At 42.5% G+C, this 23,583-nt stretch overlaps 1 protein-coding gene across 2 annotated transcripts in view; it reads left to right on the top strand.

Moving 5' to 3' along the window:
- Nucleotides 1-23,583, top strand: part of tmeff2a (transmembrane protein with EGF-like and two follistatin-like domains 2a) — a 101,732-nt gene that overhangs the window by 5,752 nt on the left and 72,397 nt on the right. For both annotated transcript variants that reach the window (XM_034575027.1, XM_034575028.1), the window contains exon 2: nucleotides 5,843-5,952. In XM_034575027.1, the coding sequence (XP_034430918.1) occupies nucleotides 5,843-5,952 (110 nt within the window). The remainder of the gene's footprint in view (nucleotides 1-5,842; nucleotides 5,953-23,583) is intronic.

Genomic DNA, 23,583 nt, shown 5'->3' with positions numbered 1-23,583 from the left:
GGGAAGCCTATCTCTTTAGATCTCCTAGTTTAAGTGTTTCCTGATGTGTGATAGCAACATTTGTGAGGTGAAACGTCACTTTGTTATGTATCTTTAGCTAAAGACCTAGCTAACAAATCATATAACTTCAGCTGACACGTTAGGTATCTATGTCTATAAAAAGAGACAACGTGTCTCCACTTGCTCCCACCATCCAGAAATTAATCCATAATACCCCAGATGCAAATGCTGCCATCTTGTGCTGACGTCATTTTGAGTCTACGCAGTAATCATGGGGTCGTTGAAGGGATGCGCCTTATTGCTTTGGCTTCACTTTCTGGGAAGAAGAAGAAGTTAGCTATCTAACTTTATTTAACATGTTAGGTAGCTTCAACTAAAATATTACGCAACTTTAGCCATTAATCTAAGGTTAATATTTTAGCTACCTTCAGCTAAATTATTAGATGTCATTAGCTAACACTGGACCTGCCCTGTTCGTCACTTCGTCATTACACTACGACTCAAATGTCTTGATTCGACCCATTATTAACAGCCTTTAAACACAGTTTTGACATGCGCCCATTTCTTTGCCTTCCAAAAATGGCCGATATAAATACTCAGACCTTTTGAAAATCCAGTTTCAACATTACTTTTATACATAATAATAAATAGGGGTGTCAATCTAAGGGGTTTTCTTTAGGTCTCTGAGTTTGAGTCAGGGTTGATTTAATAGTTGTGATAGTGCTCCAGTCGCTCACATGATTTAACAAATATTCCTTCTTTTATGATACTTTACTTCCAAAACCTGTTCTTGACAAAAATACCTAGTTCCAAATGCTGATCTATGGGTAGTCCTGCACATTGTAAAAGCTCCTCTTGAAAAATAATCCTTATTATAGGGATGCTGCTTTGACATGATTTAAAGTGTTGGAGTTTGTTGTTCAAAGTGCTCAATAGAAATGGAAACCATTTTGCAACGTTTACTTTTCTGAATTCAATTTTTCTTTTGCAACAGAGACATGCTGTCTTTTTGTTTGTTTTTTGTCAGACGGGCACTTTATAGTTGTCAGAGCTGATTTTTCAGCTCTGAAATCGATCCCATGTTGGAGATGGAACAATAACAGTAAATGCTTTACTTTGTTCACTGGTGTGATGTGGACGTTATAGCCAGAAAACTCTAGTTGTGTGCAGAGCAGTCAGGGCTGGTGCCGTCAGCTGCTCAACAGGGAAACTGTCTCGTTTGTATTAACGTTGAGGCCAAAGTAGTAATAGAAAAATAGAATAGACATTTGAAAAGCAACTTCTAAACAACACTTTTAGCTGTTGCTTTTACAAACGCAATAATTTGAACATTTTCACTATCCAAATTTGACCAAATCTCACTTTGATCCATTTTTACCTTCAACAAAAGCGTATATGTTACTTACATCCTTGTAAACACTTTGCAGAAACATCTTTTTGTGGGATGTGAGTGTAGGCAACGTGCACATTTTCTTTGTATCTACAATTCTTATAGCGCTATAGTTCATAAGACAATAAGGATGACTCCATCGTACTCTCAGGTATTATTTGTAAGTGCGTTCTTGTTTACTGCCTCCTGCAGATTGTCAAGCTTCACATCTGTTTCTTGGTAAAGACGACAGTTTGATGGCACGAGGGGAAGCCACATTCTCTCTGTTCCCTTTTTATTTAAAAACACAATTGCTTTTTGTTCATGTGTCTGTTTTCCACAGTCTGCTGCCCAGGAAAGCTGGTAAAAAAAAAAAGCTAAAGTATCACACCATCAAATTAGTAGCTTGAAATGATTTCTTAAAAAAAAATAGAGAAACCTTTTTACAAAGAGTACCAGCTGGTCGGACAATTGTCTAATATTTTCCAATCATGCGTATACACCTAGCCAGTAGTATGATTGTTTTTCGTAGTAATGCCTCTCTCCAGTGATCTATCAACATGCCAGTTGCCCGGGTGACAATTGTTTTTTGTGCCTGTCCCAATTGCCTTGCATGGTCCTCTTTGGGCCGAGGGCCTTGTTTCATCCAAGCACTCCAAGCGACGAGACCTCTCGTGTCAGCTGTTCTTGGCTCGATTGCACTTAACGGTCACTCAGGACCCCGGCAAATAGCAGGTTGGTTTTTAGCATGGGCTTCTCTTCCATGGGGGTATTATCTCCTGAGAGGTTGCTGCATACCAAGGAGGGCTGTTAGAAGTGGAGAGGGGCGCGGGTTATTACAGTGAAGTTACAGAGGGTTGGGAGTCTTGGTGTCAGATTATCATAATAACAACGTATCTGTGAACAGAAAATAGCATTGTAGACTCTCTGGCCTGTAATATGGACGGTAGAGTGCAAAGTGCAGGACACTGCGATTATGTCTAAGTTCGGTGATTAAACTCTTCTCATAAAGAGTCTACACTGGCAAAAGTGACCTCTTTTATGTGCTTCATTTTGAGACTCATTTAACTTTTTATTTGAGTACAGCACTTATGAGGTTTTTGCGTCACCGGCACCTTTAACACTCCCGGAGATTAAAAATATAAAAGTGGTTTACAAAGTGCTCTTTTCGAAAGGCTGGAAGTGATTATTACTCAAACAGTAAAACTTTGAATTAATTCTTCAGTTGCCGTTGTGTGATGGCTAGTGCTTGATGACTGTTATTTGAATTTGTTATTTGTTGTTTGACATTGAAACCTTCACCAAGTGTGAATGGAACAGAGGGCGTCACGCTGGGGTGGAGATATACTGTAGAAGAGTGTAACAAGACATGCTGCTGAAGTTTCCTTGAGTCACGTCTTACCTGCTCTTGGTGAGCTGTTAGCAAGCTCAACCTGGACTTTGTGTTCCCTGCAGAGGACGGCTCGCGAACAGAGAATATCACTATGAGATCAGTCAGGAGATTCCTGTTCGTACTTGAGCTACTTGGTTAAATAAGCTCAGTAAAATAATGTTTATTATACCAAAGACTGTGTATAAAGATGGACGACACGTCTCCACCTCCTCCCACTCTCCAAGAAATGAAGTTGAACTATCTGTGATAGAAACACGGCCGTCTTGGGCATTTGAAGGACAGGAGTGATTGGTGGATAGAGTCGCTGGTTGTGAGGTCCCGCCAATAAACGCACTCGACCAATTGCAAATCCATCTCAGCTGTCAATCACGACATCTCACCCCACTTTTGTAGAATCAAATAACAACATAATTTACTCTTTGTGATGAGAACAACCTAAAAGTGACAGAAACCATCTTTGAGAAAAAGGTATTTGACGCATTGGTTTGACTTTATAGTTTGGTCCATGTCCCATCCACTAACATGCAGGAGGTTGTATTTATGACTCATACTGCAGCTAGTGCCCAGGCTGTGTTTTTGGGGAGCTGTAATATCATCTATCTTTGTATTCAGTCTATGGTTTGTCTCTCCACTGGAAGGACAGATACAGTTTCATAGGTTCTTAGTTCGAAAACTTGTCACCAGGAAAAGGAAACACATAAAATATAACATCCATCGACTTTCATGCTCACTTGATCCGAGTCACATATGGGTTAAAATGCACAATGTATAGCTTTCTCGATAAAACTATTTTATCACAAGGCCACAAAACATGAACTGAGACAAACAAAGCAACAACCCCCCCCCCCCCCCCCCCCCCCCCCCCCCCCACACTGTTCATCTTTGAGCATCAAATATGAGCCTTTTGATGTTTATCCTCAGTTTCAAATTACAATTTCACCATGCCTTCTGGGCTTGACTTTACAATATTTGTCACATGTATTATAAACTAACTAGCATTTAAATAAATGTTTAAAACCTCAAAGGCGGGATTAAAGGAAATCAGCAGCTCAAGTTTCCGCTAATTGCACTAATCAAGGTCACATTCATGCCTTTAAAATAATGTGTTGACCATCTATTTCCAGTCATCTGTGGACTTGGAAAATAGTGCTTCTACTTCACGCTAAGGATGAAACACATTACACTGCGTTCACTTGTCTCGTGATTCTAATTGCACAATGACCTCATTAAGATGGCTTCCTGTTACTGAATTGACAAAATAGTATGAATGTGTGTTTTTATTCCGGATCGTCACGCCCACAGGGACGAGCTAACATTTGCCATTTTGAGACATTTAGCCCCAAGCGATTGCTTTGATTCTTAAAATTGCAACAGCTTTATTATTATTATCAACAATGGTGTAACATTACTGGAGATCCTATTATCTAAACGCAGAAAGTCACTGCAGCCGTATGAATTGTCCCATGACACAAGCATGACCTGCAATTTTGCTTTGCATATGTGAGGATTTATAACTGTATTAAGCCTATATAAGCATCGGTATATCAGTAGGGCTTTACAGCCTTTTAGAGCTCATGGGACAGATTTTATAGTCACATGGTAACGCTTGACTTTTAATGCTAAGCTCACCAAAGTATAAACCAAAGGAGAATCAGAAAAGTCTTCTATTGGGACGACACACAAATGGCATCTTTCATTTTGAGAGCAGGACTTACTGACACGTTCAGGTTTTTTTAATACTTACTCAAAACCCTTTGCTTGCACTCAAATATCCAGCTTAAGCTCTTCTCCTTGCACTCATGCTGCTTCTGTGCATGCTGTTTGATTTTTTTTTGTGTGTACAATGTATCTGAGAAACACAAGGTTCATGCGCACAGAAGCATTGTGAGCACGAGGAGAGCAGTGGAATCTGGTGGGCGGGAAATTAGTCCGAGCAACAAAATATCAATGCGAGTGGACAGTTGCGAGTGCAGGGTTTTGAGTGAGATCATTAAATCTGAATGTGAAATCAATAAGTCCTGCTCTTAAACTGAAAGACTACACTCTTGAATAAAGATAGGAAAAAGAAACACAAATATATGGTCGGGTCACCTCATGTTAGTTGTTCATTATACAAATCACAACAGTGTATGTTTCGTTTTTCATTAGATTTCCTGTTGTGCTGCTCCTCATGAAACAGGTTAACTGTGCAAATGTCCTCAGTGTCATATCACAATGAGTTGGAGCTGTAGGTTGAACTTACACAGCAGACATCAACCTTCCTTCTTTCACCTTGACGGTAGTGAGATTAAACCGTATGAATAAACAAGGGGCCACAAGGATAAATCAGAGTACTTTAACAAGGAACATTTCCTGGTCTGTGTCAGCTGGAATTTGGTTAAATTTAGACTCATGTACTTTGAAATGCAAAAGCCTACAAGCACATGGGGTTGTTTTTTTTTGTGTGTAAACAATCAGTTCAGATAGACTAATGGCCCTGAGCTGAGTCTACAGTCTCGGGGCCCATGTGACTCTGTGATTTGATTCAGAATGCTTTGTTGGAGTCATTTGAGATCCCTAACGCAGCCTGAATCGGATCACGTCCCAGGTTTGCTTCTCCAGGACAACGCCCGGGAGTCGGCCTCGTTCTACGCAGACGACTGTTAAAAAGAACGACCTGAGTAAATGTGTGCGGAGGAGGAGCGTGGTGAATACAGATGCTTCCATGCAGCGCACAAAATGATGGCACGGCCTCTGCGGTCAGCAGGTGTCAGGTCTATTGAGCACATATGGGATATTTTGGTCGGACATATTAGACAGCGCCCCCCGCCATCATCATCAAAACACCAATCGTTTGTTCCTCTCTCCGGGAGAGTCGGAGACTAGTGCTTTTAAAATTCATTTTATCATCGTGCTGGGCCCTAGCATTGTCTTTTTAAAGCATCCCAGTGTGTGATCAAAGAGCGCATCGTGCTGCGGCAGCTGTGACTAATGGCAGACCCTGATTGGGGCGCAGGTTGGAATTTGCTTCAAGGCTTAACAGAGAAACATTTAGTCACTGTTGTTTTTGTTTTGTTCTTTTTGGGGCTTTGGTCCTGCAGGTTTCGATGACCGGGACACGGACCTGTTCTTGTGCGACACCAACACGTGCAAGTTTGACGGCGAGTGTCTAAGAATTGGGAACATGGTGACGTGCATTTGTGATTTCAAGGTAAGACTCGTGCTTTTTTATGTTTCTTCTTATTACTTCGACTATTCCCTGAGCAGGGATTGTCATAGCATAGCAACTGTAACTTGGCTCTTTTTATAGCCTTTTCTGTTTAAAACACATAACACAAGAGAAAACAAGTGTGAGAAATTGCTTAACTGCCTTTATTTGCTGTAATGTAACATCTAGTCATTAGCATGTCTTCTCTTTCTTCTTTGTTTGGTTTATTGGTGGGTGGCAACCAACGTCAAGGTGCATTACCGCCACTAAGTGAGTGTTACATCAAAGCACATTTGATTAACTGACTTTATATCGGAGCCACTGAAAAACGCTGGATTCTGATTGGCTCGCAGGTGCAGATGAACACTGATTGTATCAACAACAGAGAAGAGGCATGAAAAACAGGAAATCTTAGATATGCATCTAAGGGACTTGGACCGAGAACTGTCCTGGGACAAAACTGTGTGATGTGGGCGTCTGCTTTCTCAGAACGCCATTATTTTTTGATCTCAACACAAGATTGTTCAATAAAAACATATGTTGCTGTTCAGATATCAAGTAGTCAGCACAGTGGGATTCACAGAACTTAAAAGTGCACTTGAAAATGAAAAATAACATAAAGAAATACATAGTCTCGCACAGCATATATGGATGAACACGTCAAGTTGAAAGGTGAAGACCTGTATAATAAACCTGATCGAAGTCCATTGTCTTGATTGGACTAGATTATCCCTCCAGGGAGGTGGATGTGTGGCATGAGTCAAGTTTACAGCTCCGTGCCCTCGACCTCCGGACTGAGACCGATGAGGCTGAAAGGCTCGGTAATGGCATAAATCTTGGAAATTATGTCGTTCTTGGTTATGACTCACACTTAACGTTTACGGCCAGGCCCCGTAATAAAAATAAAAGAAAGCAGCAAACCAGTCGGCTGAGTATTGATTCGTGTATAACGTTTGCGAGCTTTGCTGACTAATACGCTATATGCAGAGCCCCCGAGATAAACCGGCGAGATCCGAGGAGGTAGCATGTGTTCCCATCTGTCGCTTTTATCAGCGCGTCATCAGCGCAGGCAGGCACGATGCGGGCTGACACTCGATTGGTCACCAGCTTTTATCTCAATTTCCTACTTCCCTGGGAGCAAACATTAAGAGAGGCGCATAGATAAATGACATTACTGCTCCATTTCTCTCTCAGGAGATCTCACACTGATACCGGTGAGGGCTGTGTTCTCAGTAAAGAGCAGGTCATAGCACAATTTCTGACTTAATACCACAGGTCTGAGGTCAACGCTGCTATACAACCTCTGTTTGTTGTTATAGGTTCCCGATGTTAGTGTCTTTATTTCATCAGTCGACATAAACATGACCTTCCCCGTCCCCGCGACTGTTACAGCGCTCTAAATAATCAGTCACTCCCAATCAGTGTCAGATACATGGGTCCAGGATTTCCTCCAGTTGGCAGTCCGTCCAGGCCTGTCAGCAGAGACATGAAAGTTGCATGAGCTCGGCTTGGTTTTCCTTGTTCCCACAGAACCCACGGTTGTATGTGCACACACACTGTCACACACTGAAGAAAACCCCAAGGAAGAGACACGCGAGGGGGCTCTGTGAAGAGGAAGTGAGTTTGATGTGGTGGAATCAATGGACACTATTCATTGCCAAGATGCATTAGATTCGCCTCACACTGACTCGTGGAAGAGCCAAGACTTCCCCTCGCTAACTGGAGTCAAACCGCCGCTAGAGCAACATGTTCCGTCTCTCATAGGAGGGAAACGCGTCGCTTTATTTGTCAACTAGCATCACGCCCTTGACTAATCACACAACATTTCTTCGTAATCCATTTCACAGTAGCTGCTGGGGAAGCTATTGTTGCCGGTTTGGTTTTGTTAATGTCAGGTCACAGTGCTGATTCCCGAAGGGGTAGTCCATTCTAAAAATATGTGCGCTCATGGCGCTGTGAAACACTTAAACGGAAACTGCTCACCAAAGGGTAAATGGCACATTTTATTGCTTTCTGTAATGGTGCTTTGTAATGTATTGTTAATGTTGGGAGTCACTGGTGGAAGTATTTCTCCAAACTACACACAAACTGTACATCAGGCTCTGATTTCCCTTGCTTTTCTTTTTAAAACTTAAAACAAAATAATTATATACATATACAAATAGGTAATAAGGAGAACACCAACCTAATATTATTTCTTCAATGAGCATCTAAGAAAGATTTAAATAGTTAATATTCCACATTGTTATAGAATTGTGTGCTTATTCCTTAAGAAACACAAACTGCAAAATCACTGGCCTTGATGTTGCTAACATTAGCTTCCCCTTTAGCAAATAGCTGTGGGCTGAAGTGTGTGTTTTTGTAGTTTGTCCTCGTGGTTTGGTAATTTGCTTCAGGAATTTCCACAGTGAAGAAACGATGTTATTGAATTGTAAGTGGTGCTCACAGTAATATTGCAACAGGTCAAGCAGTTCCTTCAGCCGTAGAGGATAATAACAATAATAATACAAATAATCATGTTTTTATATAATATTACACAAATAATAGTTGAAATATATGAATATATGAAAATCTTGGTTTATTTGTGTAAGTGAATGACTTTGATAGTCTGTCATACATTAGTCGTAGCTGAAATGGCAACGAGAAAAAAAAACTAAATGCAGAAACGAACATTAAAAGTTTGGAGGAAAATGAGAACAAACAAAACAAAAGCATCTGATAAAATGCGTGCGGGCTGATCTTTTGAAAGTTCAACTGGGAGAAAACATAATCTCGGTGCACAGTAACTCTTTTTGAAAGGTTCCAGTCACAGAGGGCGGAGGAGCCGCAGAGCACTGTGTGTAGTTATGGCTTAGACGCAGCTCGTTTGTTTACGAGTTAGACATCACATCGCAGTGCGTGCTGTGAGAGCGCCCGGCGTTTAGGGAGATTCCTGCAGAAGATTTTTGCAGATGAATTGGAGGCAGATGTTAACACAGCAGATGTAAGTGATGTGACGGGTCATTTATGCCAGGATCACTTACATCTCAGTGCGGTCGACTGCAGGCCTGAGTCGGATTGTCAATAAAAGAAGTACAAGAAAGTTTATAACGCCGAGTTAGAACCTGGTTTGTTGTCAGGACGTAGAGATATGATGCTGTCAGAAAGCCTGTGGCCTCAGGGGATATCTTTAGGTTTGACTGCAGAATGATGCCTTCTTGTTTTTAATGTCTTCCAGAATAAACAACCACTTGTAGTAATTGTGTTTCTGACATTTCAGGTCCCTCGCTGGCTCATTATGACTTATCATTGTCACATTCCTCAGCCTTCTCTGTCTATGTTTAATAACAAGCACCCTATATGGACAAAAGTATTGGGACACACCTCTTAATCATCCAGTTCAGGTGTTTCATTCAGTTAGATTGTCATTGGTTGGACTTCCAGTGAAGGGGAAACTTAATGCATCAGCTTACCAAGACATTTTGGACAATTCTTTGCTTCCACCTTTGGCCCTTCTCTGTCCCAGCATGACTCTGCCCCAGTGCACAAAGCAAGGTCCTTAAATATGTGGGTGGGTGAGTCTGGTGTGGAGCACAGAGCCCTGACCTCAAACCCATCAAACACCTTTGGGATGAACTAGAAGGAAGATTGCAGTGTCTATTATAGCTGCAAAGGGGGGGACCAGCTCCATATTAACTCCCTATGGATTCAGAATGGGATGTCATACAAGCTTCTGTATGTGTCCCAATACCTTTGTCCATGTGGTGTATATCTTATCTTTGTGGTTGTTGTTGTGTTTGTGATGTGGAGTCATGACAGATACATCAATCAATTCAAGTGCCCCTTGAATTACGTTTGACCAGAATTACACTGTAATTTGTATGTGGTCCTTCAGATGACTGATGTGAAATATTGCTACAAATAAATTCCATTATCCCACTAATAAAGGCATTCATTGTTAATTGTTCGTAGCGCAGGTGTCAGGAGGGACGGTTCACCCACATTTAAAGAGGCACTATGCAGAATCTTCTACCTACACACAGTGTGCGAGCATGAGGACGTATTTATGTGGCAATTAAATTTAAATGAAAAGGCCATAAAAACCAGTGTAACAGAGAATTGGATGTCTGTATTTCTTCCAGTTGTTTTGAAAACAGCTCTTAAGATTTCACTTTATGCTGCTTCAAATGTCGCGTTAAAACATCACAGATGCCGGGATTAAAGTTCTCCGACGCTGCGATGGATTTTCTATCAATTGGATTCCAGAGAGGCCGTGTATTAGATTAGTGTAGATCTGAAGGAGGGGAGGAAAAAAAGAGAGTGGGGAGGGAGGCCGTGACACCGTGAGCCCGGCGGCTGCAGGAAACCGCGAGATGCAGAACGAAGGCGATTCCAAAGGTGCACAGACAGTGAAGTCAGCACTAGTCACTATGCACATAATGTATGTCGTCTCCCTGCAACAAAGATGGAGGCAGGGAGATGTTCTCCCTCTGCACACGAAGTTTAAGAATTGGGTGGGTGGTCTGATGAATGAATGAGAGGTCTGACTCACTCACTGACTCTACACAGACGTGAATGAGCCGTTAGACGACAGGACCGATGGCGGATGTTTTTGTGTTCAAGCTGCATTTAAGGGCTGGTTCGCAGACCAAGACAAATTTGCACAGGATCACTTTAAATAATTTATTTGACCAAGAAAACCCTTAAAAATTTAGAGGAATGAAAGAATAAGCAAATAAAGTAAAAGAAAACTGGGCCCATAAAATAAATAAATCAAACAGGAAAACCACTGTTAACAAACAAAGGATTCGCTGTGTCTAAACTAAGGGGCAGCTATTTTCACAGCTTTTTAAAAATCATCACAAGTTAAATTTTTACTTCTTGTTCTGTGTGAAGATAAATTTGCTTATTTTAGGTCATGTTTCCCTCATTTAATAGTTTTTTTCACATTTTACAGATGTGAAAAACACAGCATATGGAACCTGTTCACCTTTCAGTCACCCATCTTGAAAACCACTCTCTAAACGGAGAAGCACACAAACGTCCCAAACGCCCTAAAACGGTCTCAATGGGTTAAAGCGAAAATCTTAGCTGACCCTTCTGCTCGTGACATAATTGGAACGTATGTAAATAGAGATCACATGATAGTAGCATGCACAGTAGTCACATGAGGACACTGTCCCCTGACACATTCAGCATTAAGATGCTGTGTTCAGCCACTGCAGTTTAAAATGTATATATCTTTATTATTATTAGGACATTCATTAGGTATCGTTTACATATAGACAACTACAAAATATCCCATGGGCTAAAGATTGAATATTACCTTATGCAACTCTAAGACTGTTGGGGGTTTATTTGAAATCCATTTTAGTAAAAGGCATTTACGTGAAGCCTAAGTTAATACTTTCAGCAATCTTGATTTGTGAATGCGGCATTTCTAACAAGTGTCATACCGGATCTGAGTCTATTTCTTTATTGAAAATCAGATTGAACTTAATAACCACTTTTGCACAGACAGTCTGTTTAAAGGTGTCAACCTTTCTACTTCCAATTAACACCCACGGCCAATTTCTTATTTCTTAGTCGACGGAATATCTGAAGGCGATGCAGTTCCTTTGCCCTTTTACATATGGATATATTACTAGCATGCTCTCATACACTTGTTCCTATGATATCATCTATCTCTACTCCAAGGACTTGAGCCCAGGTTTGCAGGATTGCATTGTTTACTTCAGTGGACTTGTACAGGGCATCAAACCATCGTCTAAGCACAAACCTATTACCACGCATTTGGTATCTTCTCAATTGGTGATTGCTCCATCGTTTATTAAATTAGGATAATGTTGGCGTTGCGTTTGGTCAGTTTCAGTCCCCCCCCCCCAGCTGCTTGTTTGATGTGGCTACTCTCCGCTGCAATGCTTTGACCTCAAATTGCTCTCCTGCTATTCAACGCCAGAAGCCTTCTAATGTTTTGAGTTGTGACGGCTGGACCGCTGAAGCTCTGTTTGCTCCGAGAGGGAGGATGAGAGCTAATGTGGGTTCATGTGATGTTGATGGGCGGGTGTGGGGAGGGAAGGGGGGGGGCAGGATGTGTGAAAGCATTTTGCACACATTTTTTAAAAGACGCACGCGGCCCACAAAACACTTGAGTGCTCCTCAAACTGGAGGAAACACAACATGGCCCACCCTCTCTCCAACTCTCCTGACGCACACAGACACACAAACTTTGAGACTGTAAAATAATGGAATGTGTTCTATGTTTACACCCGCACACACACACACACACACACACACACACACACACACACACACACACACACACACACATCTCACACAGGCCCAGGTGGTACGACACCAGCCTCTGATGCAGACCCCATTCCATATATTTGCATTCATTTATCATGCTTTCATCCAGGGCCATGTGAACGGACTGGGACTGAGATTTGGAAGAATGGTGAACGTCCTGTATTCCCCCGATGCAATGTCGAGTGGATGAACGGACACACACAGGCTGTAATGGCCGGGAGAGCTAGCACGGAGCGATGGCGATAAACACTCATCTGTTTTTTAAAGGACGACGGGAAATGCCAAACTGATCTCAGGGTTACTTATCAGATTTTTCTATATATATAAAAATGAGCCTTTATGAGGCGGCGGTGTGTGAGGCCGGTACCGAACCTGCTGCCGCTGAAAGAGGACTTTGGGCCACGCTAGGTGCGTGTGCGGTGCTGTGTCGCTCATCTGCGTCTCGTGGGCGTCTGTTGTTCACACGGGGAACGTGTCTGCTGCCTGCTGCAGAGCTGCTGCATCAGGTTCCTGCTTCTGTATTTTCCTCAAGGACTCTCCAGTTTGGAGGTGTGCATTTTCCAGTCCCTGCAATAACAATAAAATACAAATGAATAGATTCAGTCAACAGGAACGCCAGAGTGCTTTTACTTTGAAACAGGCGAGGGAAGTGTTGCAATAATTTATAGCTTCTCACAGATTCGACAGACAGGCATTGAAACCATGGTGAATGATAATTTTTTTTTTTTTTACATGCGCCGCTAGCCCAGCTCACCTGGTAGAGCTGCTGTGTACGGAGGCTTTATTCTTCTTCAACCTTTAGTTAAGTGACAGAAACAATGGAGCCTTTACTGTTCAAACAAAGGATGCTGCATATATTTACTGTGGGATGTTTGATGTTTGTCATATCTTCCATTTGAATATTTTTTTCTCTGACTACATAATCACATGTAAAAGCAGAATTTATGCTTGAATAAGATAAAGAGAAATAAGAATATGGCAAAGTTATGCTGGACAATTGGTGATGTTCTGTGGTAGATGAAGCCAATTGAACACTCTGTTGTTTTTAGCCAAGCAAATAAATGTATTCCTCCTTTAACAATAAGATAAACACTGGGTTGTTTCATCACTACTTACTCCTCCATTGCATCTTCCAACGTCTCCACACCGTCTGTTGTTACCTCCATCCTCTCATCTGTCTTTTTCCAATTACTGTGGCTGTGCCGTGCACTGTGGTCCACTGGCTGGATCCTCTGTGCCTGCAGGAGAGTTTAAAGCACTTTAGGCGTGTTAGCCAAGTTTCTAAAGTAACATTTTAATTCTTTGAGGGAGGACAAGTGACATTCTCCTCCATAATAATAGAGTGAGGCAGCAGAGGCTTGATATCTCAACGCCTGGGCACGGTATAACCAAAAGGATCCTTGTTGTCGAACACCACCTGTGAGGAAATAGGTTTGCCTCTTTGTAATTTGGGTCAAGTAATTGTCCAGGCTCTTGCATCTGTTTTAGCTGAGGGTCTCTGTGGTGCGGTACAGCCGCCTCCTCTCTTTGCATGATGAATATACCAATTAAAATCAGCGAGCACAGGAGGTGAGCTGGTGAGCCGCATGTTTGTGCTGTGAGAATGTGAGCGCGTGCAGCTCCGACAAAGCCAGTGATAATGAAGGAATTACATATTGGACACATGCAGGTCTGTTGCGTGGGGCGAGCTGTTGATATAATTTAACGTGCTGTTGTTTTCTTATTTACCAGACTTTTACTTTTTCTTTTTGACACGGATTATTTTAAGTAAGCTTTAAACAGCATGTGCAAGCACGGAGGAGATGTCTGAATGATTAGCGCGACAACGAGGAGCAGAGTTTTTGTTGATGCATGTGGGGAAGATTCGGAGTTTACTGAAAAAGTATTTTCTCCCGTGTTTGTGTTGCGGCTGCATCTGCAGTGTTGTGGAGGGTGAGGTGACATTCCTTTGTTCCTGGAGAGGTCAGGTGCAGGGTGCTCGTTTCTTCTCCTCCTCCTGGGAGGTCGCTCCGTCCACACTCGTCACCCAAGGGGGCTTCATCATATTTTTGGTAATATTAAGGCTGCACCGTGATCATTTTCTGTAATGTTGTGTCTTCTGACTGAGTGATTTATTTTGAGAGACGCAACTGTGCCGTTAAAATGGGTTTTGCCTTCTGGGCTGCCGCACCGTGCACTGTCTATATATTCACATTTTGATGAGTCGATTCTCATCACAACTTCATTTTATTTCCTAATTAGAATTAGAATAAAACATGGGAAACTTGGTTTGGAAATTGCGTGTCGGGCGCCGCAGCTGAAAAAAACGGAGCATCTGTGTCAGCTCCTCCGTGGCTCTGGCTGGCCTGTCAGACACTATTACAGAGGAGCCCGTCTCCCGTGACTCGGCTGGGGACACTCCGCGGGGACCGGCGGGCTGGGCCCTAATCAAGAGGAGACTGCCAAGCGGTTAAAGAGCAGAAGCACCAGCCAGCCACCTCTCCGGTCCCCCTCGATCTCTCTCTCCATCTTTCCCCGTTGTCACAGTAACTCCCGTCTCCTCCATTACTCTCTGCCTGTTTCTCTCCCCCTTGCTCGCTTGTCCAAATAGCTCCCCCCCTCCCCCCTCCTCCCTTATTCCTGTCCTCCGCTCCCTCTCTCTCTCTCTTTGTCCTCGCTTCCAGTGTGAGGAGTTGACCAATGTTCGCAAACATGGCACGGCATCATGGGAGAGTTTGTCACTTACCCAGACGATGCTTGACACTCCTCCGACCAGGCGGTCTGCAGGATACAACACAGTGTCAGGCGCAGCACAGATTTGTCACTCTGACGGCGCTCCTCAGGGATCTATTGTTGGGTTGTTGGGTTTTTTTCTCTTCACCCTCTCTGACATTGACTGCTTCTAAATGTCTTGAGTAGTGTGCGGCTTTGCTAAAGTTTTTCTAAAGCAAGGTAAAACTTTTTGTCGAGCACTTAACCCCAGCATTGAGGTGCTGTCAACTCAAACTAAGCCTGTTCAGTCTGGGAAACTATATTTAATGTATCTGTAAGAAAGAGACTGGTTTGGCTGAGACGTTGGTAACTGACAGTTGAGTTCCTCAGTGAGTTATCATCAGGGCTGTGGATCGTCCTGTTCCCACATGGAAGAAGGTGACTTCCCCAACATGTGATTAACGATCTTATCAATACACATTTCAGAATAACACAGTGGTTTGTAATAGACCAGGTTCATATGATTGGGTTTTCCAAATTTGGTTTTGTGACCCTCTGACCAACCAGGTCTTCATATCTTCATATGATCTGTCAAAGGAGATAATTCAGTTATGATTATTTGCCTTTTATTACTTTATTATTTATTATTTCTTCACTTGAACTCTTCAGAAAATACCTGAATCAAAAGAAACTGCACTGGGAATAAGTGCAGTTCAAACAGTGTCAGCAGTTTCCTTGATCAATGTGCAGCTATGTAATGGATTAATCCCCGAAGCTCATGAAATACAAAAGGCATTGATGCTTTTCCTTGATTAACCTTGAATTCATGAATGGACAAGTGGTCTCAGATATTGGACCACATAGAAAGTCAAAATTGTATTAATATATTTTTCAATGTTAAGAAGATAAAATGTATGCAATGTTATCTTGTATAGATCATCACATCATTGGTTTAATGCCCTGACAGCTGTCATTTACATTTTCACGGCTTCATAGTATTAACAGAAGGTTGTTGCTTCTGTGTTATCTCCACCTCAGGCAGTGGCCATGATGCCCTGAAAGGTGGTGCACCTTCAGGTAGCTGCTAACGTGCTAGTAGTTGCAGTGTGGACGTGTCAGCGGTGTGTTTATTTTTTCTTAAGACTGAAATTAAATATTGTATGTAAAGGTGGATGACGGGACAGCTCCCCAAAAGTAAAGCCAAAAGCATTTTGATCGCCCCCTGTTGGATGGCTGCAGTATAGGTATTAAATCCCCCCCCCCTCCTCTATGTTAATATACTTGAAATTAAAATGTCAAATACATTTTTCTCAAATAAGGTTTCTGTCATTTTGGGTAGTTCTTCTCACTCTGATTTATGTCCAAGTTGTTTGTTTGGTTTGCATGAAAGGTCATGATTGACAGCTGAGACTGACACATGATTGGTTGAGCACGTGTATTGGCGGGACCTCGCCACCGTGGCTACATCCCCCGATTGCTACTGTGGAGACACTGACTCCAAATGTACAAAATGACAGTGTTTGTATTTGGGATATTTTTGCATAATCTCTGGTTCGTGGGAGGAAGCGGAGACAAGTTGTCCGTCTTTATACTCAGTCTTTGTTCTTAGTTGTCACCAGAGCAGCTGAAACAGCAGGAAAAAAAAGATGCAGTTCAGTGTTTTGCAGCCATGTGACGGGACAACAGCAGCAGACCTGAGTCTCAGTGAGCAACACGAGGGATTAACCTTTGACAGTTGTATCATATCAGAAGCTCAAACAGGCTCGGATATCCATTAACATCCAACAGGATATTTGCGTGTTAAAAGACACACTCTGCCCCTGGTCATATCACAAACACTGCACCAGCCATCAATCACATGACAACTGCGCCGGATGATGGAAAGAAAGAGGCCACATCAGAGACGCAGAGGAATCCCGGACGAGAGTGTCTGTCTCTTGTCAGGAGCCACAGGTGTTCTCAGCCACCAACATAAGCACTGAGACGTCTCTGTCAGGGCTGATAAAGCCGCAGCCTTTGATAAGTGCGAGGGGGCATAAGTAAAGATCGCGCCTGGGGGTCTCGGCAACCGAAGACTAGTCATGCGGAAAGCAAATGCGGCGGCTGTGTATGGGCCGAGGAGGCAGAGGGTTGCATCAGAAGTAGAACGTGCTGGGTGGTGCCGTCTCCGTCCTCTGAGGCTAGCCCTAGTTTCGTGGAGATGTTTATTATTGATAGAGGTAGACGATAGCCTTGGGATGAATTGCATAATCTAGAGCCGCCTCTAATGGATACAGGAAATGGATCAGGCTATCAGTCAGGTCTCTGTGGAAGAGGGATGTGTCTGTGTTTGTATGTGTCTTTCTTCCTGTGTGTGATTGTGTGTGTGTGTGTGTCTGCGCACACTAAGTCTGGGCAGCAGTGTGGCCCTGTCAACCAACACGTTGAATTAAACAACGGATCTGAAGTGTTTACTTGTTTAAAACACTCCTGAATTAAACAGGAAAATAAGCAATTCTGTAACTTCTCAGCAGAGCAGCTTTCTGATCTGTCAAAAGTAAATGGGTTTAGGAAAAAACTAAAAAAAACTTGATTAGTGTGAAGAAATGTTTTTTTTGTGGAAAGCTTTTTGTGAAAGTTTATTTTTCCCGTTTAAAAATGCATAAACTCTGCTATGGTTACGTCTGGTGTCCGCACTACTCTGGATGTTTTAATGCTGCTGGAATGCACAAGTTTGGAAACGCTGCTGACACCGTTTTAGTTTGAATCTCCGGGGCTGCGTTTTGGACGGGCTGAAACGGTGATGTGGACAATCACAACAATATGATGTATTCTTCGCTGATTCGTCAGGCTCCTATCACATGACTGCCTTCCGTTAGAAAACAAGCAGCATTGGCCTCGGCTACCAGTGAGGAACACAACATGGATGAACAGTTTCCCCTCGTTGGTGGTCAAACAAAAGAAATCCCTGATCTTACTATTTTGCTGTTGCTGCTTATCGTTTACAGCCTAGGTCTTTCTGCAGCTAACAACCAAATACTTCCTGTTCACACTGGAATAAACAAGCCCAGTGCACCTAAGTGTGAAGTGCATGCGATATGCATTTTCAAATGTGTTAACATGGACAGGGATTAAAACTGGTACTGGGCCGAAAGCACTTGTGTGGACAGAGATAGTACGTATGTCGCCTTAGTTATAGTGTTATGGGATATTCATTGTCATGGTGACAATAACAACCACTTTGTTTGTGATAGAAATAACCAACGTGTGTGTTGGTAGGACATGTAAAGAAGCAGTCTCTGACATCCAGTGTGTAGACCAGTGGGCACGCCATGACCTTCTCCCCACCCCCTACTTCCCCTATCGGCCCTCATGATCAAGATGCATAATTCATACAGTAGCTCGAGGTTGTTGTTTTTTTTACAACTTGAATGTGTTTTGGGCATTTGCCTAAATATTTGAAACAGTTTTTTCTTGCAAGGACACTCTTAGAAGATAAGAAACACTTTTTTTTGTCCGTAGGTAAATAAAACTATTGTTTTACTGGATACAGTTCTTAGGAGAACAGATGCTTGTGTTTGTTGGCTGCTGAAACAAAGAGCAGCCCTCAGCCTTCCAGCCAGACTGGCAAACTGCTCCAAGGCTTGAAAGTAGCCTGGTTCCAGATCTGCGCAACACCCCTACATCAGATTTTTCCTTTTGAACTCACATTCATTTGAGGTGAAACAAAATGGCAGTTCAGTGCTGTGAGCAGGCTGCGCTGTAGGGGCTGCAGAGTGGAAGAGTGCGAGAGTGGAGCGGAGAATCTAACAGCCCTCTTAACTTTTGCCTCCATAATCGCTCAGACTCACAAACTGTGGGTGGAGGAAGGGGGCGCCGCTTCTTTCTCCTCTTCTTTAGGTCAACTTCTTTTGATGCACAAACAATATCAGACTTTTTGCTCTCTGCCCCGCACATCTCTGTGTCTCTCCTCGGATGGATTTGGATGCACCCAGACATTTCAAAGGAAGGATTTGAAAGCCAAGTAATAAATTCTTGCTTAGCACCTCGGTACCCAGCCAGGATCAGTGGATTCCATCCTCTTGAAACAGTTTTCTGCGCCCCCAGAAAATGTCAAAGTTATCATTGAAATTCTATCTTATATGCCACATATGCTGATGAAGGGGCAGCGGTGTAGTGAAGCATTTTAAAGCCTTGTTTTATGTCGGGGGAGGTGCCGGGGATGCTTGCACAGGAAAGTCCCCAACAGTGTCCTTCATGTGAATGAAATCCCCTTTTCAGCAGTTCCGAGCCACTGAGTCTGTATTGAGGAGGAAACAGAAGAGGCCAGGGAGTCTTGAGATATGAGCAGTCGAGTAAAAGTTGTTGAGTTACCTTCTTATGATACTCAAGGTAGAACCAGGTGGACTGTGGCTTTCTTCTTCTTTGCCTTTATGCCTCTTTAATAACTGTGTCTCACTGTCATGTCATGATAATGTGATTTTTAATAGAATACATGCCAGTTTGTGTGTGAGCTTGGAAGTATCCCCGGTAATAGCATTAGCTGGGTTAGCATTAGTGGCCTGTTGAGGCTCACACACCAAAGCCTTGTCTGACATTCTGCTTGTAGTCGAGTTTCCATTTAATGATCAAAAGAATGTGTGAATATGCCAGTTTCAATCCACTACTGTTACGGAAATATTTGGAGATTCTTCATCAAGATGAGCAGTAGGTGCTGTTTTACCAGAAGAAGACGATACAAGTATATGAGTTATATAAACCCAGACCTAAGGCACCAAATAAAAGCACCTTAAGCACCAGTAAAATGAAGTAAAACCGTGAATGAAGCCTATTAATGTGATTGAAAGCTTGGAGATGGAGAGAACGCTGTTTGTTTCATTCTCAGAACATTGATGTCTCTTCATCAGTTCACACATGCCTGACGTTTCATCGGATGCTTGAGTGACATGTGATTTCCGTATGTCCTGTTTCCGACATGATCAGACCTCTACAGGGACTTTTGTTTGAACTCTTTGTTTGAACTTCATTTGTTGTTATTTCCTGTTTAACCGTGAAGTTACACACCTTATGTGTCTCTTGGTTGTTTTACTTCCTGTCCAACTCACCCTGATGTGTTTCACCTGTGTCCTACCCCCCCTCGTCCTCCCTTTTGTATTTAGCCTCTGTGCTGTCACTCCTCACTGTCATTTCTGTTGTTTGCCGACCAGCTCTTTCTTCGTGTTTCTGTTCTGTTCCCTCGTGTTTGCTCATGCTTCAGTTCTTCGTGTTTTTCTGGCAATTTCTGATCATCTGTTTGCCTGCCTACCTGTCAACGGGACAATCTCAAAGCCCATTTATCCACATCAAATCTCCTTCGCTGCACCGAACTGCCCTTGTTGTGAATCTGGGATTAAGGGGTCCTGAATATCTGACCTTCAACATCTCTATCCATCGCGCTTCCTTTTATCGATGCACCAACTTTTCCACCTCTGCCAAGTGTGTAAAAAAGCTTTTTTCCGCTTTTTGTTGTTGCTGCGTTTAATTCATGTTATTTATGCACAAAATGAAACGACCCATAAAACCGGTTGGACAGAATGCACCTTATGTTTGCATGCCCGGGTACATGATGCTTGACTATAAAACTGGAATCTGACCAATATTGAATTACAGTTAAGCTCAGCCATTTTTTTTTATTAATGATCCCCTGAATATGGAGTTATTACAAAGATTTGTACTGAGCTGAACTTTGAAGTTGAACTTGTCCAAAACATCATTAATATCAAATAAAACAATTTACTTTATGTAGTTGGTAATTGCTAGAAATTAAAGTAGCGTCTAAGACTCTGATATCAGGAAAAATGAATCACACGTGTAAGTGATATACTGAAGAGGCGGCATTACACTTATATACAAACAATATCTGAAATACACAGTTTGTGTCATGATTAGCAATGTCCATAGTTCACATGCAGGAAAATGATATACAAAAATAGCACATACACACAATAAAAGTAATCATGATTAAATACAAAACATATAATGATAACCTGATTTTAAATATTTATTTTGACCTTGTCCCATCCACTGACACGGAGGAGTTTGGGATTAATGACCTATACTACAGCCAGCCACCAGGGGGGGCGATCCATTTGGCTTCACTTTTGGGGACCTGTCATCTTTATATCCAGTCAATAGTATTAACTAGTGTTAAATGGAAGGAGGGTAAATGTATTCTTTGCTGAGTCAGCAGCACTAGAGGTGACAGTGATGCTTTAGATGGAATTTTAATTCAGCACGAATTTACTACAGCTTATTACATCACAGCCATCATGGAGGTGGACCGGCCTTTACAGTAGATGTGAGTCTGTGGTGTGACGCACTGTAAGTCCGTGCACTGCACTGCTCCAGGACTTTGAGTCACTGACAGAGACGCTGCCACAGTAAGTCCATTTGAGTTAAGGCCTTCTCATGGAACAGCATCTGCCAGCTTGCCTCGCGTGCACAGCGCTCCCTCGCTGTGCCAGCATGGCAACACTTGCCCAACTGAGCCAGTCACATTATCAGCTTGTGATATGGTCTGTTGATACTCGTGCGCTGGCTTTCTCAATCTGATGCAAAGTGGCAGGGGAGATGTTCTGTCCCCCCCGTGTTTGTTGCTCAGACTTCTGTAAGCATTATATTTTGCACAGCGGGATAAAACACACTGCACATGCATACATATTTATGTATTTATACACAGACTTCACATTTTGTCTTTGGGTCCCAAAAGTCTTCATCCTTGGATATTTGAATAAACACCAGGATTTGCTGCTTAGCTGCCTTGCCTGAGTGTTTAGCACCTACTGCTACATTAAACTGGGCCATCGATGAGGAGACACTGTGGCTGATGGGTAATTTACTGGTCGTGGAGCTTCTGCTGGTTAATTTGGTGATTATATACACAGCTGAGAGTCATGGTATATACTTTATAGATGTTTCTGATGTTAAATCAAGCATGTAGAATATGCACAGAAGGACAAAAGCTCTGGCGAGTTCTCCCACCGTTGAACAAATCCACAACCTCAATTCTTTCCCACTTTTTTTGCCCTGTAGATTCTGCTGTTATATCCAGTGTCAGTGAAGTGGACATTCTTTACATAGCAGCCGCGCTTTGAAACTCCGCTCATGAATATCAATGATCCTTATGTCGTGTGGGGCTTTATGTCGAATTATCACAGACTGGAACTTCTCACAGGGCCTTGGAAGCTCAGCCACTCTCTTCTTTATGTGTCTGTGCATTTAAAAAGTGTCATTCAAGTTGGCTTCTGCTGCTGAACTAAGTGCAGAGCTCGAAGTAGAGCAGGAGCTGTCTCTTTGTGGCACAGCGCTCGTGTTCATTACCAGCTCTCAAGTGCAGGAATGGAAAGTATATCCAGCATTGTTACACTGATTTTACTCATTTTAATGTGAGCACACATCTTGCCAAGTGTGAGCTGTATGGCTGCATTGTTAAAGAAGAGTAGATGAAAATATACCGTAGACAAATACAGTATAATTTAAGAGCTTTTCAGACATTCACTCCGAAAGATGTCTAGACTCTCTTTGCCTTTTCGCATATGAAGAACACAGCAAGAGACTCTCCAGTGAGATGCGTTCACAGAAAACACAGGAATCTCTAAACGTGTGCAGGTACATGCTTTAGAGAGGACAGGAAGTAGTGAAATTGTATTCTGCTATTTCAGGAGACGCTCCCATGGGTTGTATCAGAGGTGAACTGAAGGACTTGTGTTAATCCTCTTCTTCTACTTCTCCTATGGAAACAGTCTTAGTCTCTATCTGTAACTGTAAGCAGACCGAACACTGTCAGTATGTTGCTGTACTGAGAGACAAGTATCTGCTGTTTACTGAGCTTCCTTCAGTCTGCAAGCAGTGCACAGAACAGTAACACATTAAATACTTCATACAGTAAAAACACAGGTTAGTGCGGCCAGGGTCCAATTTGAACTTTTTGGTGATGGCTGACAAATCTCACGAACCTTTTCAACCAACCGTTGAACTAACTGTATAAGTTTGTTTCCTACGGGTCAAGACGTTTGCTGTTAGGGGAATGTGACCATGGGGGGGTTGAGAGGGGTAGTAGACGATGGATATATTCATCTATACAATTTAAATTTGTATACTTTAATTTGTATATTTTACAATTCTGTGTTTGAGACATCATTTTAATTTGGGTTATTATTTAGAAAAAGGTTTATGTTGCTGCAGCTCCTCTTTTCAGCCTCTGTCTGAAAACACTTGGTTTTAGCTCCTGTGTCTTTAAGGCCCCCCCCCCCCCCTCCTGATAAAGTCCAGTGTGCTCTGATTGGCCCAGCTGGCCCACTTTGTTGTGATTGGTCAATCGATTCCGGAGTGTGTAGGAAATGCCGGCCTCTGCTCTCACTTTACTTGGCTCTGTCAGACTAGTTGTAAGTCATGCATTATGCAAACCTGGATGTTGTCACTTGTCTCCTTTAAGAATCCAGATTACCTGTGTTTGGATTTTTTTTGTCTCGTCTTCATCTTTTCTCTTCTTCTCCTTCCTTTCCTGCTCATCTTGCTTTCCCTCATCTCTCTCTTCTCATCTGACTCTGTGTTTTTGTGAAGTAATATTTCAGAAACCCAACAAATGGCAACTAACCTCAATTATTCCCCAAAGCATACGTGTATATTTTCGCCAAG

This window comes from Hippoglossus hippoglossus, chromosome 21, assembly GCF_009819705.1.
Source record: "Hippoglossus hippoglossus isolate fHipHip1 chromosome 21, fHipHip1.pri, whole genome shotgun sequence".
Taxonomy (NCBI): domain Eukaryota; kingdom Metazoa; phylum Chordata; class Actinopteri; order Pleuronectiformes; family Pleuronectidae; genus Hippoglossus; species Hippoglossus hippoglossus.
The sequence above is the reverse complement of the archived record's forward strand: the minus strand, read 5'-3'. Positions and strand labels throughout refer to the sequence as shown.